This window comes from Hyperolius riggenbachi, chromosome 1 (assembly GCF_040937935.1).
Source record: "Hyperolius riggenbachi isolate aHypRig1 chromosome 1, aHypRig1.pri, whole genome shotgun sequence".
In the NCBI taxonomy this organism is placed as follows: Eukaryota; Metazoa; Chordata; class Amphibia; order Anura; family Hyperoliidae; genus Hyperolius; species Hyperolius riggenbachi.
Window position 1 is genome coordinate 643,107,500 of NC_090646.1, and position 19,866 is coordinate 643,127,365.

General features: G+C 44.4%; 1 protein-coding gene across 7 annotated transcripts in view; it reads right to left on the minus strand.

Annotated features, from left to right (window-relative positions):
• The window catches only part of DCC (DCC netrin 1 receptor), a 1,000,213-nt gene that overhangs the window by 15,588 nt on the left and 964,759 nt on the right, over nt 1-19,866 (minus strand). For all 7 annotated transcript variants that reach the window (XM_068251343.1, XM_068251342.1, XM_068251341.1 and 4 more), the window contains 2 exons: nt 15,906-16,061; nt 8,960-9,172 (listed from right to left, as the gene is read on the minus strand). In XM_068251343.1, the coding sequence (XP_068107444.1) occupies nt 8,960-9,172; nt 15,906-16,061 (369 nt within the window). The remainder of the gene's footprint in view (nt 1-8,959; nt 9,173-15,905; nt 16,062-19,866) is intronic.

Consider the following 19,866-nt stretch of genomic DNA (forward strand, 5'->3'; position numbering starts at 1 on the left):
CCGCTGTGGCCACGCCCATCGACGTGATGCAGACGGCAATAGGTTAAAGGAGAACTAAACACAGCACTTCTTCTCTGCTCTAAAAGATTAGCCACAGCATGATAACCTGTATGAAAAAAACAAAACTTCATTACAATTTATGGAAATCTTAAAAAATCCTGATGTTTTATTTGGTTTCATTTTTGCAGAAGGCACTGAAAGGGTTAAGCGTCCATGTTTACTGTATGGGGAGAGCTGCCTAACAGAGCTCTCCTGTAGTCTAGTCAAAGTTATTTAAGATAAGAACTACTTGGAGAGGTTGATCTGCCTAAAAAAAACACAGAACACAGAGAAGTGGATTTCTTCAGCAACTATACTGTATGTGGAATAAAGGTTTTTCATTGTGTGCTGTGTAAGAGTTCAGGTCCGCTTTAATGCAAATTAACTATATTTTCATAGTGTTACTGAGGGGGGCACAAGAGGTACAAGGGGGGAACAAGAGGTACAAGGGGTGCACAAGAGGTACAAGGGGGGCACAAGAGGTAAAAGGGGAAAACAAAAGGTACAAGGGGGACCCAAAGGTACAGGGGGACACAAGAGGTACAGGGGGGCACAAGAGGTACAGGGGGACACAAGAGGAACAAGGGGGACACAAGGGGGACATAACCAGGCACAAGAGGGAAACATCAAGCCACAAGGGGGGCACAAGAGGTACAAGGGGCACAAACAGGGACGGATCAAGACCAAGTTGCGCCTGGGGCAAGGTCAGGTTTTGGCGCCTAAACTGCCATTCATTTTGCCGCCTTTTTAAGAATTCAACAAACTGCGCCTGGGGCAAGATACCTGCTTGTCCCCCCCTAGATCCGTCCCTAGGCACAAGAGGAACAAGAGGGGCACAAGAGGTACAAGGACGGCATATTAAGATCAACAAGTTGCCCCCGCAGCATGGATGCACCATGTTTAGTATTTTTTTTTCCCCTGGATTTCCTCAGTGCGTTTTCTGGTCCGAAAAAAAGACTATTTTTTCAGGATTCTACTGAAATTGGCTTCTGCTTTCTGAGGTAAATGCCCTGAACCTCACTATGTTTCCACAGGCCTTTCCTCACAGCTACTGCGGTCAGCAAGGTTCCCTAACAGCTGCCTCTTTTCTCAAGGCTCCTTTCAGCATAACTTTCTATTGAAGCAAGAAACGTGGTTCTCAGCCTCTCAGTCACGCAGCACACGCTAGTGCATTTACTCCAGAATGTGTCTCTGCAGTATTTCGCTAAGTGAGTCCTTTGGAGCAGATGTTTTGTTCAGATTCCCCAGTAAATACACCTGCTGCAAAAACGTACCCCTTCCCACTTATACCGCCTTGGAAGCATTTATCCGGCGTTTTGTTTGCAATCTATTCTTAGCAGAGATTCACATAGTAGCTCAGATGCTAACATCTCCCAGCTGTCTGTCATCTTCCTTGACGCACTCCACGCTTCCCCTCACATCGCCTGTGAATTCTGCCGCTTTTAACGGAACACAATATATACATCAGCCGCTTCTCCCCCGAGGAGGCAGCGATACAGAACACCTACGTTTAATTTCTTTTTCGTGTTTTCAAGGAGAAGACGGTGCAACGCAGGTCAGCGGCTGCTCAATGGAAAGCGTCCCAAGCAGTGCGATGACGAGGTAACATTTCCCAAAACAAGACAAGTCCACTGAATAACATATTGTCATGCATTAGTGAATTAGACCTGAAACAGCTGTAACAAGGGCTAGCAAATGTGTGTCTGCTGGTGCGCAGGCCAGGGCAGGGCGGACAGGCTTAGAGGAAACGGAGGATTATTCTGCAGGTAAAGAGAAGGTTAAAGTGGATCCGACATAAATTTTTACTCATTGCATAATTGTGTTCCTATCATATAGTTTATAGTGCATTCCTCATGCCAAATACTTTTTTTGTTTTGTTTTAATACTCTAGTTCCCTATAAACTAAACAAGCCTCGCCCACAGCTTTTTCAGAGAGCCTTGGCACTCAGTCCCATGTAGCAAGGGCTTATGGGAGCTCAGTCTGAGCAGGAGGAGGAGGCTACTAGCCAGAGATTTCAGAGGCAGAGGGGAGGAGGCTGAGATGCTATCAGCTTGCCTGTGTAATGTGACAAACAGAACATGGCTGCCCATGTTGTATCACAGGAATAAATAATCATAAACTGTTGAAGCTGTTTGCAGCTAGATTTGCTGTGTAAACTAATCTAAACTTTAGATAAGATATATAGACAAGTTACTTGTCATAGTTAGTTTTTCATCTCGGATCCGCTTTAAAGCGGACCTGAATTTAGAACTTCCTCTCTGCTCTAAAAGATTAGCAACAGCATAATAACCTTTACAGAAAAAACATTAATTTGTTGCAGCCCACAGAACTCATGCAATAAATCTGCAGAGTGTCTACTTCCTGCTTTCATGGAAGCAGACAAAAGGTTAACATCCTGTGTTTACAAATTAGCTGAGACCACTGAATGTCTGTGCTGACAGCTGAGAGATCAGATTCCAGTTTAGATTCCTTGCAGCTGAGGGGAGTATTAGACAGGCTGTTCACTCTAAATGTAAACAGGGTTTCCATTGTACAGTATATTGTGTATGAGTTCAGGCCCACTGTAAGGGCACTCTCTGCACAGAGTTTGTATGTTCTCCCCGTGTCTGTGTGGGTTTCCTCCTGGTACTACAGTTTCCTCCCACATCCCAAAAATATACAGATAAGTTATTTGGCTTCCCCCAAATTGGCCATAGACTACAATACATACATAGACATATGACTATGGTAGGGATTCGATTGTGAGCCTCTCAGAGGGACAGTTAAAGTGAACCAGAGATGAAGCGTCTCATGTATTTTACAATATATATTAGTGGGAACATTAGAGAGAAACCCTACCCTGCTCTCTGCTTCATCATGCACTGCTCAGCTTGCTTGTTATCAGCCCTGATAAAATCCCAGAATGAGCATTCAGTCTGGCTTTGCTCAGGAATCATTATAGCTGAGTCATTATGGTAGAGCCAGAAGGGGGCAGGCTTGGGCTTGAAAAGACATCAGAGAAGACAGACTCAGGCTGAGCAGTGAAGGATGAAACAGAGAGCAGGGTAGGTGTTTTCTCTAAAGTTCCCACTGATATATATGGTAAAATACATGAGGGTGCTTCGTCTCTGGTTCACTTTAAGTGACAAGATAATATACTCTTTGTACAGTGCTGTGGAAGCTGCCGGTGCTATATAAATACTAAATAATACCAATAAAACCATCAGGTGACATTACAAGTAGTGTTGTCCGGATCATGAACGATTCGGATCTTTGATCCGAATCTATTTTGTGAGTCGAATCATCCGAATCATCAAAATGAGTGATTCGGATCGCAAAAGGGGCGGGGCCAGGAGCGACACGCCCCCGTCTCAGCGGGCAGCGGGGTCCTGGAAGCAGAGCAGAGATGGATCGCTCTGTTGGAGGGGAGCCAGCCTTGCAGGGACAGGTAGATCAGAGAGAGGGGACATGGGTGCCACTGCCAGATATGTGTAGAGCACACATACTGGCTATAACGTGCTGCTCATTATAGGCTGGCTGTTCCGTAGTTGTGCACAGTAAACACATTGGAAACTTTTGGCTCAGCACAGCTCAGTAACTTTGCAGGCACTGTGATTGCAGGGCAATATGATCCTCCTGCACTGCTCTATACAGCTGCACTTCACTTCTGGGAATGCTTTGGGGAATGCTTTCTTTCACTGTGCGAGGTTTGCATTCAGAGTATACAGCTGAACATATAGGTGAAATATATGTAAAGCATATGATTGCAGCATGTGGGTATTGTGTGCAAGCAAACATTTCTGCTCTCTGCTCGTCCCTCCTCCCTTCTCTGTCCACTCCCTGCCCTCTGTCCATCTTCTCCCCTTCTCTGTGTGTCCACCCCCCTCCCCTTCTGTCCACAGCAGGGAAAGACCTGTCCTGCTATTTATTTCACCCCCCAATGCTTCGGTAGTAAAATGATCCGAGATTCGGATCAAAGATCCGGATCTTTTCAATGATCCGATTCGAATCATCCGGATCATTGAAAAGATCCGAACTTCCCATCTCTAATTACAAGCAGTACATTTGGCCTGCGTTTATTAATCCATGCAAATATTTGCATTAACTACGGTAGACATGCTAAAAAAAAATGTATGCACTACACATACGCACAACAAGCAAATGAAGGGTCAGTTTTCTTTGCGTCCACCATTGTGCATTTTGACAGACCAGGCAGTGGATATAAAATGAATGGGTTTAGTAAAGCTAAAACTTTCTGAGGGCCAAACAGGGATGATCTATTCTATTTGAGTTTTTGCCATCCATGGTGAAAAAAACCAAACGCACACATTGGAAGGTAGGCAAGAAGGCAGATATTAGTGATAGTCTAAAAGGGGCAGTACTAAAGAGACTGCAGAATATGACAAGCCCCGCCTTCCTTTCACTACATCTTGCCATATTCTGTTTAGCACCTGCTGCCCCTAAGCATGTGCCTACTGTGCCTAATGGTAAATCCAGCCCAGGGTGCTGAACACACAGTTGTGTGACTGCAGATATATGCAACACAGGCTGTCTGGAGTTTGTTAAAGAGAGTCTGAAGCGACTTTAAAAACAGCTTTTTAGCTTATATTCTACATGGGCATGTTTGCCCCTGCTAAAACGCCGCTATCCCGCGGCAGAACGAGGGGTCTTTACCCCCAAATCCCCTCCATGGTGTCCGGGGATTGCTTCCTGCTGAGGCAGAGCTTATGGCTGCAGCCCTGCCTCTCAGCGCATCTATCAGCGCTGATCGCCGCCTCTCCCCCGCCCCTCTCAGTCTTCCTTCACTAAGAGGGGCGGGGAGAGGCGGAGATCCACCGCTGATAGACGCGCATGGAGGCAGAGCTACAGCCATTAGCTCTGCCTCCAGGAAGAGCAAAATCTACCACCAAGTTGGTTGTGGATTTTGCAGGGGGGGATTTGTGGGGTAAAGACCCCTCATTCTGCAGCGGGATATCGGTGTTTTAGCTGGGGCAACCATGCCCATGTAGAATATAAGCTAAAAAGCTGTTTTTAAAGTCTCTTCAGAGTCTCTTTAGCGGGATTGTCACCATAAAAATCAAATTTCAACAGCAACTGGTCTGAGTGTATTACGTGATAAAGATGCTAATCTTGCATTCAAAACTTTCAAAACTTTTTCTGCTGTTATGGTTTGGAGTTATCACATACTTCAGGAGCACTGGCCCTTTAACAGTCAGCGCCAAACAGTTGAATGCTGGGGGTTCTCTTTATCTATAATATAGCCCTCCTCTTCCATTTATTCCCCTGCCTAGCTGCCTATCTGAAACACAATCCTCCGCTCACTTGTGTTTACAAGCAAGGCTGAGGTGACTCAGCGATTGGAGGAGAAAAGAAAAAAAAAGTTTAAGGGCAGAAATGATTTAGCCTCAAACTGTGGGGAAAAGACATGGTTCCCACCAGGATCAGAATTCTCTTCATTTACTATATAAATTTCACTGAAATCAAAACATGGACATTATAATACATGTGTTATGTAAGTAGATAAAGTATTTATCTACTTATACAGTATATGCATTTTCTATGTATATGTTAATCCTCCTACTTTAAGGATTAGTGGTCAGGAAGTCAGGAAGGAGGGGGTTAAAGTTATGCATCGGAGGGGGAAGGTTCTGTGTGAGAATTGGGTTAGGTTTACTTGTAGTAAAATATCAGTAATATTTAGCAGTGTTTTTCACCCCACGCCTTTTTAATACCGTTATTTTACCATATTTACTAGTCTAACAGAGATATTCTTGACATTGTGTTTTTTAAATTGTTATAAGATATTTTGAAACTATGACTTCACCCTGCACCCTTTTAACATCTATTTTAACATATTTATTATTGTAATGGAGATACATATGGAGAAACAATAAAACAACATTGTTATAAATGATATTTTGATATTTTGGCTTCATCCAGCACCTTTTTTTCCTTGCGCCCTTATTTAACGTATGAAATAGGCTCTACTAAAGAAGCTCCACCCACCTTCACACATGAAAGCTTGCATACCTTTGCATTGGTGCAGAGGCTGATGTGTCTGGGGTGTGGTCAGTGAGGGAGGAGCCAGGCACGACTTCTGAACCAGGAAGTACAGCCATAATTTAGGCCTTCCTGGGACAGAGCTGAGCAGCTGCGGGGTTAAGGCTGCCTAGTACATGTAGAAGGCGTGCTTTACCCCAATTTGGTGTGATACGATCCTCCACATATAGCTATTACTTATTAATATTCCCAGCTCAGGCTTCCCTCGGATTCTTCTGTTAAATAAAAAAATCACAGCTCTGTATTAATGAGAGGCCTATCAGAACGTGATCACCGTTTTACTGTAATCTCCTCCAGCTTGCCCAGGGACATTCGAGAACTTCTCTTACACAGAAATAATTCTACGAGAAGTATTAATGGAAACCGTAATGAAAAAGAATATGCAATCTCAGAATAGATCAGATTCTTCCATAGGCTTATAAATGTCTCTTAAACCTGTTTTTTTTCTCCCTCCCTCTTGAAGTGCAGATGATTATTTCAGTAGCTTAAGGGAATATTCTCTTGTAAAAAGGGAAAGTATGGAATTTATGTCAGATCCATAATGCAGTGGGCTTAACACTCCATCAAACATTTTCAATTTACTCGAGAGCGGACTAAAACCAAATCACTTCTATAGCCGTGTTTATGATTATTATTGAGGAATGACAGGAGAGAACATTGCCCAGAGAAGATCGTGCATCTCATCCCAGGATTAAGTGGAAGGGAGGAGGCTGAGTTTTTACATATAAGAAACCCATGAAAATGCCCATAAAATATTTATGAAAGCCAGGAAATGAAATGATTTCTGGGGCGTGTAATACAATGTCATGGAAAGGTAAAAGTAACCTGAAATTGCCTCGGGAGGTAGATGGCGCAGAAGTCAAGGTGTTAAAGGAAGACTCTAGTTCATGAGATTACTTTTCTGTAAAGCTGAACGTTCTGGAGTAACGTTGGCCTCATCGTAACTGTCAGAGGTGTTCAGTTCTCTCCTGTTGGCTTCCTTTCATAACAGTGAGCTCTCTGACTACAATTCAGCCTGCTGGAGGCTCACTGGCGTGTAATACAATGTCATGGAAAGGTAAAAGTAACCTGAAATTGCCTCAGGAGGTAGATGGCCAGAAGTCAAGGTGTTAAAGGGAGACTCTGGTTCATGATATTATTTTCTGTAAAGCTGAACGTTCTGGAGTAACGTTGGCCTCATTGTAACTGTCAGAGGTGTTCGGTTCTCTCCTGGTGGCTACCTTTCATAACAGTGTGCTTTCTGACTACAATTCAGCCTGCTGGAGGCTCACTGGTGTGAGTGTAATACGATGTCAAAGAAAGGTAAAAGTAACTTGAAATACGGTATCTCTGGAGGCAGATGGCACCAAAGTCAAGGCGTTAAAGGGAGATTCTAGTTCAGCAGATTATTTTCTGTGTACTGTATAGGAGCGGTCAGAAATGTCAATTTCCGATTCTGCGGGATTGCTGATTTCCGCCAATGCCAATTTCTGTTTTTCCAGTATTCCTATTTCCGATTTTCGCTGAGTTTTTTAATAGTAATTTTTTGCATCAGAGAATGCAAAAAATAAAAACACAACAAATGGAAAGTCTTGAATGCAGATAGTGCCCTGGCTGGGATTTGAACCAGGAACCCAGCACTGAAATGCGAGGGTGCTAACCACTACACCACCGTACTGCCCACAGTGCTGTTTTCTCTGGGAGGAGTCTAGAAAATTTTTAATTACCATTTGTTGTCTTGTTGTAGGCGGAGTTTACAACTCTCAAAACCAGACCGGATTACTATAATTTTGGCTTCTGTATCCTCACTAAAGTGATACTCCAGATCAGGGCTGTTTCTGGACGTTTTGCCACCCCAGGAAAGGTACCTTTTCACTTCCTACCCTAATGTTGTGAACAGGAGGATCATAACCAATTCGTTTTTTTGGCACCAATAAGAACTTTATAGTTTTCATAAAAAACAACGTTGCTTCTCAAAATTAATTTGTACAGGACACACAAATCACCACCAGGCTGTAAACATCTCACTGGCCCAAACTCACTGAGCCCCTACAACAAACCATTCCAATAACGGTTTTGAGGGGTGTGTATCCACATAAACCTTGTACGGTTTATGTAAAACCTGCGTCTTTATAAGTTAGAATATTGCCCTGGAAATCGAATCAGAATTGCAACAAGCAACACATCAGTACACATTAAGGTGTTAAAATTGCCATCCTTTCCTTTCCTAATGGAACTCGGAGTTTCCATAAAATAGAGTGTGCTAAGAATACCTCTGTGGTGCTCCCTCTATCGTTGTCAACCCAGCCATTTGCCTGGTTTGCCTATGCCTAGAAACAGACCTGCTCCTGGTATTGGCATGCAACCAGTGGAGTCAGAGCACCTGATCTGTGTTCTCAGCCTGACAGGTAAGTTATCTCTTGTTTAAGGGACTTATTAAAGGACAACCGAGGCATGTGACATGATGAGATAGACGTGTATGTATAGTGCAAAGCACACAAATAACCAGGCTGTTTTTTTTTTCTTTCTCTGCCTGAAAGAGCTAAACATCAGGTATGCAAGTGACAGTTTCTATCTGGATTGGACTGGGTCAGACTATAGCATAACCCTCACTGCTAAGTAATTCCAGCCATAAAATAGTCAGTAAATGGCTTCCTGGAGCAGGAAAGAGATAAAAAGGGTAAATAATTCATAGATTTAAGCATACCTCAATGAAGGTGCCATTGAGCAGGGTCAATGAAACAGTAAAAACTTGAAAACCAGATTTAGATATAAAATAAAACTGTGAGAAATCTAAAAAAAAAAGTCATTTTTAGGAGGAGGAGGATAGATACAATTGTTTCCCTCATCAGTTTATTTTCACCTCGGGTGTCCTTTAATAGAGCTCTGTAGTGATGTTACCTGTCTGAGATAGCAGCGGTGTATACGGGACTTTCGGTTCCATGGCGGTCATTGGTGGCGGTAACAAGGGATTGGCGAAGCTACGCAGCGGGTGTGTCGGCCGGACGCAGGCGGTGGGGATCGTCCGGCTGGGAGCATCTTCATTGGACGGGTGGTCTGGCTGCGCGTGGGGTATCATGGCGGACTGCTGCGGCTGGGCGATTTCTGTCACTCCTGGAGATACAAACATCAGACAAAGATGTGTTATCGGCACCAAATAAACCACCCTAATAATACAACCTTGTCTGTATAAAAAATATACGCTCTTTGTGTAAATACAGCAGTTACCTTTCCAACATCCTCCACAAGGCTAAACAAAAGCAGTGAGAAACTGCTTCTCTTCACAGCTTGGGGAGAAGCACAAGTATATATTTTTGAATACAGAGCAGAGGGTGTGGGAAGGGTTAAATGTTTTATTTACACAATAAGCAGAGTGGAACTGCAGAATTGTAGGTACAGTGCTGGCCACAAAGAGTCAATCTCTCTAAAAAGAAGGGGAAGGAGATGGGCGGGTCTGCTGTTAGCTCGGTGCAGAGGAAGAAGTGTCTACTCTATAGGTCTTCAGGCCTCTGGGTCACATGACTGACTTCTCCAAAGGGAATTCCTATGGAGCAGCTGCATCAAATATGAAAATTGTAGCGTAATGTCGTAGTTGTCTACTTACCATAACCAGCAGTGAAACATGCAGGAGCGTGAATTAGGATTAATTGTATCTCTAGGGCATTTCCTCCTTACAGCATTATTTCACAAATGCCTTAGGCTGGGAACACACAATGCAATTTCCCATCCAATCTTTGGGAATTGGCCGATTATTTCTGACACGTCCAATCCGTTCCTGATCGAGAAAGGAATCGATTTTGCAACGTTATAGTAAAATCGGTTCCTTGATCGATCGGGAGCAATTTTGACATTTACACACGCTACAACTTTCCGTTGATCGGACAGGAAATTGCATAGAGCGTTCCCAGCATAAAACTTTTCAACAACGCTGTATCGGTGAACTTCATAAACCAAAACTTCTACATAACTTTTTAATATTTCATATTGTTAACTATAAGTAATGGTACATAGCAAAGGTTATTACCAAAAAAAGAACCACGGGTTTGATGACTTAAAATCGCCCCTGACGGTTGTTTGCTAACTATCGAGGCGCATAAAAGTAATTACTGCAAAATGATCGACAAAGCACTTTTTAAATGGAATGGTGATAATATTGCTTTGCATTTTCGGAACGCGGCAGCGATTGGAGAAGGGTAAAACGGCGTAAGAACAGTATTCTGCGTCCCCTGAGATGATTCATTACTCCCCGCATCATCCTCTGCTTTTGCCAATAAAGATATTCATGGCCCCAATGGCGACTTGTTACGTTTTTATACAAGCAATTTCTGTACATTATAATTTTATAATGAAATCGGGGTCGAATAAGCAAGCCTTCTTTGGCACGGATGGTTGTCGAGCAAGGTTCTTTGCAAGGTTTTGTGAGTAATTACAAAAGGCTGTATAGTCTAGGGCTAGTGCAGGTAAAGTGGAGCAGTTGCATGCCGTTGAGTGCAGCGGACCCAGGTAAGTATTAGTCCATCGTTCTTATGGAGGGTACAGAATGGCCAGGAAAGTGTGATTGCGTAACTGTCTGACTCCACTAGAATTCCCAAATGTTATTTTAGTGGATAATCGGCTACAGCAATCAAGCTTTATGCTTTATCTTCCATATGAATAGATAAAATACTGATTATTAATTCATATGTTGGAAAAGGTTATGCAGGGCCGTTTTTTTAATGCACTGCTTTTTTATTTTTGAATTGCATTTCACTTAAGGTACATGTCCTTTTGGTATATGCTTCAAGTAACTTTTTGGTAGTTGACCTGTTGGAAGTTTTCAGTTAGTATTGCTAACTCTCATTACTATTGCGACTACATACTAATCATCGGCTTAATTAACCGGTCTTATATTCAGATTCAGAATTATTCCTCCCTCCGAGTTGCGAGGACTTGGAGGGGAAATAGTATTTCAAGCCACTGGGGATTTCAGCGGAAGCAGGGAGTTCCGTCATTCAGCTCCACCTACGCCCAAGCTCATGGGTGGTGAACATACAGGGCTGGATTTAGGCCAAGGCCTCCTAGGCCATGGTCTAGGGCACCACAGGAACAAGGGCACCAAAGCAGCAGGCTAAACTGGTGCAGGATTTTCAAGCTTGCAAATGCTGCAATGCAGGGAGATCAGGCGAGCTGACCGCGGTACACTGCTGCCAGCCGCCTGTGCAGCAGCCACCTTGCTCTCTGTGCCATTTGCATTGTGGCCGGCAGATATGGACTTGGGCAGCATTGGAGACGGAAAGGAAGAGGAAACTTCTGCACTGGAGACGAGCTGAGAAATGAGTGACACTGATGGCTGCTGTGGTGTGAAGGCGAGCTGGAGGGGGGAAGGAGGGATTAAGGGAGTCATCTGGCTACCTATACTGGAGGGAAAGGGGTCATCTGGCTACTTATTCTGGGGGGTTCATGAGGCTACCTATACTAGAGGGAAGGGGTCATCTCGCTACCTATACTGAACGGGGGCGGCTGGTGACAGTGGCCTTGGTGGTAAAGAGTACAAATCCGGCCCTGTGAACATATACAGTATGTTCCTCTCGGGGCAACCTCTGCCAAGAATGCAGAGTAAGTATGGCAGCCACTGATTCCTGAGATGCCGGCGAGAGCACAAGACTTCTGGATCATCTTGTCCGAGCCCCGGCAGACTCCATTGTTCTACTACTCCTCTTTTTCCTTGATTTTCCTGCTCAGCTTCATATAAAATGCAGTAGGCACGACAATTACGATGGGTAAAAACTGTTCCACAAATGAACTGTGCTAATGGAAATGATACAGAGGATTCCATTAATCTGAATACTCGCCACCCAACAGGTCCAGTGACGCCCCCTTGACGATGAGCGGTCAGCGATTTCTCTTCCTGCTCACGTCGTCATGGGATGTTACACGAAGGGGAAGTCAAGCGATTTTAAAGATCCTGAGATCTTAAAGGGGATTTTAAAGATCCGATCCGATGGTCATTATCGGGGCCCCCATGGCCAAGTGACGTTTGCGCGATCACACGCCTGTACCCACTTCGCAAGATTGCGGAAACGGCCACTCCTCACTCAAAAACACGCCAGTTGTCGGAAAAATCTTTGGGAAAATCGCGCGGTAGGTACGGGCCTTTACTCTTTAGGCACCTAGAGTTTGGCGATCGTCGGATTGCAAAACGCTACTAGTGGAAAAGATTCTAAATGCGTGAACCGTTTATGTTTATAACGATTTTGCAGTGAAACTGAAGTTCCCCTTCGGGAATTCGCTTACTACCTCTCACCCCCCCCCCCCCGCTCCGCCAAGAGACACCTCTTGAAACTCAAACTCGTGCGTTTGGAGAACGCGTCTCCTGCAGGTATCGGGCAGTATTTCCTCTAGACGCGCATTTTGCAATCTTTAAAGAGCACGAGGTCGCTGCTACCTCGATCATAACCAGGCTTCTATCTCGGCTTTTGAAGGGCAATTTGTTTGGTATGAAAACGTTACATGATTTGGCTGATGTTTGTTTCTGGAACCGCGCTGTATTTTGTCGCGGGACTTTGAAGTTTTCCGCTTTTGAAGTATAATGTGTCATAACAGGGAAGAAGAAGAAAGAATTCCTTAAATCACCCTCTGAGTCTGACTGCTCCTGGCTTTGATGAGAGCAGAGCGAAGGGAACTTTACTCTCCTGCTATCTATTTAAAACACTCCTCGGCGCTGGTCTGTGGGGAGAAGAGTTGAGTCAACAGCTGATGAGTGCATTTTTTGTTCCTTAAAGTGGACCTGACCTCAGACCTCCTCTCTGCTCTAAAACATACACAACAGCATAATACCCTTTAAACAAAAAACATTACTTTGTTACAGCTGATACAAATCCTAAAATAAATCTGCACAGTTTCTACTTCGTGATTCATGTAAGCAGACCTATTGTTTACATCCTGTGCTTTCACATGAGGCTTATCTGCCATCTCTGCCATGGCAGTCATGTGACACGCAGGGCCGTTTCTACCACCGTGCGGGCCGTGCGACTGCACTGAGCGCAGGCCAGCAGGTGAAGGAAGGTGGGCGCAGGATGGAGGACAATGCTAGGGAGACGCTCAGTGTTTACACTATTTTCTGTGCACACGTGTGCACAGCAGATATAAGCAGCCAGGTCCCCGGCGGCTGCAGTGTGTGAGAAGCATAAGGCTTTTTTTTCCCTCCCTTCCCTCCCGCCCTCCAATCAGTAACTCTCATTTTTCAGCTGGTGCCTTTCTCCAGCCAATGAGAGTAAGGCAGCCAGCCGACCGAGCCCGCCCCTCTGTCTCCGTTAAGAAGACCAGGCAGAAGCAGCAACAGGACAAAAAGCTGCGTTCTGCTCTGTCCAGGATGTCCGCATTATTTTTGTTTTCAAGCCAGCCAGCCAGCCAGCCAGGTATAGATCTCCAGTGTAATTCCCGTGAGACTGTGTTGTCTGCTCCGGAGGTATATGACCTCTGCAGCCAGGAGCAGATGGCACAGAATTTCTCTGCTTACTGTGTGTGACATTATGCAGAGCCCTGACAGCCAAGGCAGGGATGCATGTCTCACACAAACAATGCTGTACCTAATAATGGATGGAAATCTTACCTAAAGTAATGCTGTGCAACTTAGTGTATTGTCTAGTATTGCACACAAAACTTTTGTTTCATTGTGAGCTGCATGTATTTTCTATTTCATTTCATAAATGATGTCAGTCATGCTGGTTTTTCAGTGAATTAAATGATATAAATCTGGAGGACCTGTATGGGCCGTTCTAGGGTGGCTGTGACACAATTACTTGGGGGGGTTCTCTCTGGCTGAGGGGGTTTGGGAGGACTTGCATGTGCCACTGGGGGTGGGGTGCTTACTAACTAAGGGAGGTTTGTTGGCCTGTCAGTGCCAACCGGCACTGAGTGGGGGGTCTGGGGTGGTATTGTAACTACCACCCAAGACCTCCATTATGTGGGGGTGGGGGACACCTACCTATCTATCTAACCTATATTGGGAGTACCTACCTATATAATCTATACTGGGGCAGCTACCTATCTAGCTTATACTGGGGGCACCTACCTATGTAACCTATACTGGGGGCACCTATCTATCTAACCTGTACTGGGAGCTTCTACCTGTTTAAGCTTTACTGGGGGCACCTACCTATCTAACCTGTACTGGGGGCACCTACCTATCTAGCTTATACTGGGGCACCTACCTATGTAACCTACACTGGGGGCAACTACCTATCTAACCTATTCCTGGGGCTTCTACCTATCTAGCTTATACTGGGGGCACCTACTCATCTAACCTATACTGGGGGCACCTACTCATCTAACCTATACTGGGGCACCTACCCATCTAACCTATACTGGGGGCACCTACCTATCTAACCTATGCTGGGGGCAACTATACTGGCTACCTATACTGGAGGCCCCTACCTGGCTAACCAATACTGGGGCACCTATGCGTGGCTACCTATACCAGGGGGACCTATAGCTGGCTACCTATACTGAGTGCAACTGGACCTGGCTAACCTATACTGCAGGCACCTATACCTGGCTCCGCGGAGGGGGGGCGCAATTTTTACACCCTCGCCCTGGGTGCATTCTAGCCTAGAAACTGCCCTGGTGACACGGGAGAAATCAGATTACAACTTGTGATTAGACACAGATGAGGGAAAATTACACAGGCTAAACTCTCTAAATACATACAGGGTGCATTTCTCTACGTTTTCTTTCTGTCTTGTGCAGGAGTTCAGGTCCACTTTAAAGTATGCATGTGTTTAGACCAGTGATGGCTAACCTTGGCACTCCAGCTGTGGTGGAACTACAAGTCCCATGAGGCATTGCAACACTGACAACTCTAAGCATAAATCAGGGAGGCAGAGACATTATGGGATTTGTAGTTTTGTCACAGCTGGAGTGCCAAGGTTAGCCATCACTGGTTTAGACTAAAGCATGCTTGAATTATCTTAAAATGGGGCATTGGGCAGTAACACAGTGTGCTTGCATCATTGTTTTTCACACCATTTCTTTTTCTTTGAGAGGCGGACTTCACTTTTACGGTAATTTCCTGGTTTCAGCATCAGAAACACCCTCTATATCTATATATTGCTGTATATTGGTATGTAGCCCCACCCTCTTTGTGATGCTTAGCCTAGGCTATTTAGCTATGTGGAATTCACCTCCCAGAGCTGCACCTGACAGGACTAAAGATGGTGACACCTGTTACAAGTTTCAGAATGTAAATCGTGGTGAGGAAAGATTTTACAACTAGCAAACAATAACTAAAATAACTTTATAAATTCAGATTGTTAAAAAAACAAAACATTTTATACATTACGTTATATTCACTACAGTTCCCCTTTAAAGGGGTCCTGAGGTGAGATACATATGGAGGCTGCCATATTTTTTTTCTCCTTTTTAAACAATACCAGTTTACTGGAAGTCTTGCTGAACTATTTGGCTGCAGTAGTGTCTGAATCACAACTGAAACAAGCATGCAGCTAATCCAGTCAGGCTTCAGAGAGAGCACCTGATCTGCATGCTTGTTTAGGGTCCATTGATAAAAGTATAAAGGCAGTCATAGACTTAACCAATTTTCCCATCCATTAGTGTCCAATTGGATCATTTGATTGAATATGCTAGAAATCGATGCTGCAAACGATTCCCGAACGACCGACTTCCAGACAAAGTCGATTGATTAGGTTAATCCCGCAGGATGGAAAATTTCTGGTAGATCGATAGCGGATTGAGATCGCATCACTAGCGGCGTTCAAATTGATGACCAAGCAACTGGTATCGCTTACATAGAAATAAATATGGCAGCCGCCATATACCTCTCACTTCAGTTGTCCTTTAAATCTCTTACCTCGACTAGGCCCGAAGCCCCGGTCCACGGAGAGCGTAGGAAACGGCACAGGGCGTAGCGTGAACTGCGGGTGCGGATATACACAGGTTGGCGATGGCAGGATTCCAGGATACTGGGCACTTTCTAGTGTGGGAACTGGTATGGCACTAACCACAGCTGTAAAAGTAAAAATAAAACGATATTATTATCGCCATCATCAACATCAACCTCCTATTCTCCTTTGTGTTCAAAAATTGTGTTCAGTTACTTTGCTTTTATGTGCATATTAAACAGTCATTTCAAAGCATTTCTAAGGGCCCGTTTCCACTAGTGCGGTGCGATTTCATTGCGGAAAACGAGAAAACAAATTTGCATGCGAATGCAAATTCTTATGCGAATTTTAAGCGCGAAAACGCATAAAGAATTTGCATCTGTTTGTAAATATGCAAATTTAACCATGACAGTGCCTGTGTGCTTTTACATTGATTTTAAGCGAAAACGTATGCAAATTCGCATGGAAAATTTGCATAACGAAAACGCATGCAAATTTCCTTTTAAATACATTACAGGCAAATCGCACGCTAGCCTTGCGGTGTGCAAATTCTGATGGCTCTGCTGTGCGGATTTTTTTCTGCACAGTCCACCGCACAGAATTTCTGACAAGTGGAAACAGGCCCATTGATTTATATTAGTTATGCGAATCTGCATACAGAAAACGCACGCAGATTCGCTCTAGTGGAAATGAAACCCTAACATTGGCTACCTGTTAACTAATTAGTGCAGTTGTCGAGATGCAAAGACTCCTGCTCTGTGCAGCTACCCCCACAGCAATGCGGTTGTTTCCGGACTGTGTCATGGCCTCAGTATTTCAAACACAGCACGCTTAGTACTGCTGCCAAGATTGCAAAATAAAAACAATTAAAGTTTACCGTCAGCTTTGGAAATTCTTAGCCGGCTGAAGAATGTAATAAAAAGAGTTGTTTTAATAAGATTAAATTGTACAAAAAAAAAAAACAGCCTCGAACTATATTTCATATTTATGGCAATTTTTACCCTTAAAGTGAAACATCCCTTTAAGTGAAGATTTCTCATAGATCCGTAATTGCATCGCCGGTGTAATTGAAACGGCATAGAAGGAGCCTTTACTAATATATGGAAAATCAATCAAACAATACCCCCGTTCCTTCCATTCTCTCCTTCCTCCTCGCGTTATTATTGCCTGGCTAGATCTGATTGAAAACCTTGCAGAGAGTACAGTAGCTTTTGTTGACAATTGAATTTCGATGTGACACTAATGTTAAGAGTTTGCAGGCTGAAATGCTCACACAAATCACATTGGGTTTTTACAAGTCTGCAGTTCTCGATCACCCAGGCAATTTACTGCCGGCTGTCACATTTTATATTCAGCGAACGAACGCCTTTACATCGGGAAACAGATATAAACAAAACAGATTTGGCCCAACACCCCTTGCTATATTTCCATGTGCCGCTGTTCACATCGCCTCCCAGCATGCACTGCAGCAAATGGATTACTTGCAGGGCATGGAAAAAAAGACAAGGGGGGAGGGAAAAAAAAAACCCACCAGAAAATTGAATTACAGTGACTTAATGTTATCACTGCATCAACATAAAGGCAATTCTCTGTCAATGCATTTTGTTATTGTTGTGGTTAATGCTGCAGGTATTTGTTTGAAAGATGGTTTCTATAATGAAGCTCTGCCTGATAATGTATTTTTAAAGCCCCAACTCTAAGGGAGAAAAAAAGAAGATGCTTTGCTCTGGATAGCGTGAAAGGGTGTTAGAACGTCTCGAGATTTCTTACTGTGATTGCTGATCTAACTGGCAGGGCCGGATTTAGGCCTCCTAGGCCATGGCCTAGGGTACCACAGGCACAAGGGCACCAAAGCAGCAGGCTAAACTGGTGCAGGATTTTCAAGCTTATTTTCAAGCTTGCAAATGCTGCAACGCAGGGAGATCAGGTGAGCTGACCGCGGTACTCTCCTGCTAGCCGCCTGTGCAGCAGCCACTTTGCTTTCTGTGCCGTTTGCATTGTGGCCGGCGGCTATGGACTTGGGCAGCATTGGAGGCAGAAAGGAAGAGGAAGCTTCTGCACTGGAGACAAGCGGAGAAATGAGTGAAACTGATGGCTGCTGCGGTGTGAAGGCGAGTGGGCTACCTATACTGAAGGAGGGGGGGGGGGGAGGGATTAAGGGAGTCATCTGGCTACCTATACTGGAGGGAAAGGGGTCATCTGGCTACTTATTCTGGGGGGGGGGGGTCATCAGGCTACCTATACTAGAGGGAAGGGGGAGGGGTCATCTCACTACCTATACTAAACAGGGACGGCTGGTGACAGTGGCCTTGGGTGGCAAAGAGTACAAATCCGGCCCTGCTAACTGGGGCGATTATACTCCACTTCCTGTCCGTTAGACCTACGTGTAGACCTAGGCCATTGGGCAGCTCTCTCTCCCTGGCCGCGCCCCCTGCCGCTCCCCCACCTTTCTGCATGCTGTGAATAAGAGAATGAATCTCTCATTCCAGCGTCATGACCCAGAGGTGACGTAAGTGAAAGTGGGCCATTGCGGCCCACAGGAGGGACGGTGAGCGGTGGTTTTGAAGGCTACCTGATCTTCTCAGCCCCCCACGGATCAGGTAGCCTATTTTGTTTTTCTTTTCATAAGCCCACCTCAGGCTCTCTTTAAAGAAAAGCATTTCTTGTTACAGCTTATACAAATATTGCAAGAAATCTTCAGTGTGTCTACTTTCTGCTTTCATGAAAGTACACATAGAGTTAACATCCTGTGTTTACAAATTAGCTGCCCTGCCATGGCAGAGTAGATTACTGAGCTGACACAGCTGAGAGATCAAATTACAGTGGTGATTAGTCACACATGAAGGGGCATTAGACAGACTAAACTCGAAATTTATACAGGGTGCATTTCTGTTTTCCTTCTGTTCTGTGCAGTGCACTTAAACTGTAATATGGACAGCAGAATCCAGGTATATGTCTTTGGCTCACACATCACAATACGAATATGGCAAATTAACAGTATAACAAATAATGAGTTCATCTCAAGTTTATGGTGACACCGAAAGGTCCACATCAGATGGTCAAACTTCATTCAAAACTAATCGCAACAACCTAAAGAGTCTTCCGACCACAAATCGCTTTAGACCGCGTGGTCCATTAATATCCCCGGAAGACGGAGGACCCTTCCGCTCCTGTCCTTGGCATGAACTCATAAAACAATTGATTTCCTTAAGAGTCCAAGGTGATGGAATCCATATCCTGCTTCACCTGACCCCATTAGTTCCATCTCACCATTACATCTCAGCAAAGTGCAGGTTCGTGTGTATTTTTTCTTTTTCCTAACAAAGAAATATTACAGTCTTTTTGCTTTGGCCAGAAAATCTTAAGAGAGGTTTTACTCAATGGAAGAAAAAAACGGAATGAAGAAATAAGCTCGACACTCAGCTGCCTGTAAACAATTGGACAAAGTGGTTTGACCTATTTAGCTGTCACCTACTCGCTTATCATAGTCATCTACGTTCTTACGGATCAAAGGGAGAATTTCTTTATGCTCGCTGCTCTGCACTCTGTACATTTCTCTAGTGGTGCCTAATGGAAGTGACTCTTCGAGTGGACAGAAAAAAAAGAGCCACTGATACATTTCATCCCTCGTGTCTTCTTCTACTGGATTCCCGGGGATTAAAGATGTACTTCGCTTTCTGTATAGATCTGGCTTCTTGTACCAGCCTAGAGCTGTGTGATGCCGCCAAAACATCTGCTGTGTTACCTTCTGAGTACTTTGTAGTCGACTGCTGGCTTATTGCTGAACAGTCAAAGTAGACCTCCAGGCAAGATTAATAAACCAGCCATCTAATCTATAAATGACACATACTTTCATGATATTAATAATCTCGGCAATGCTTTTATTCTATAGATCGAAGCCTCACGGTTCTCCCGGAATACCGATACCTG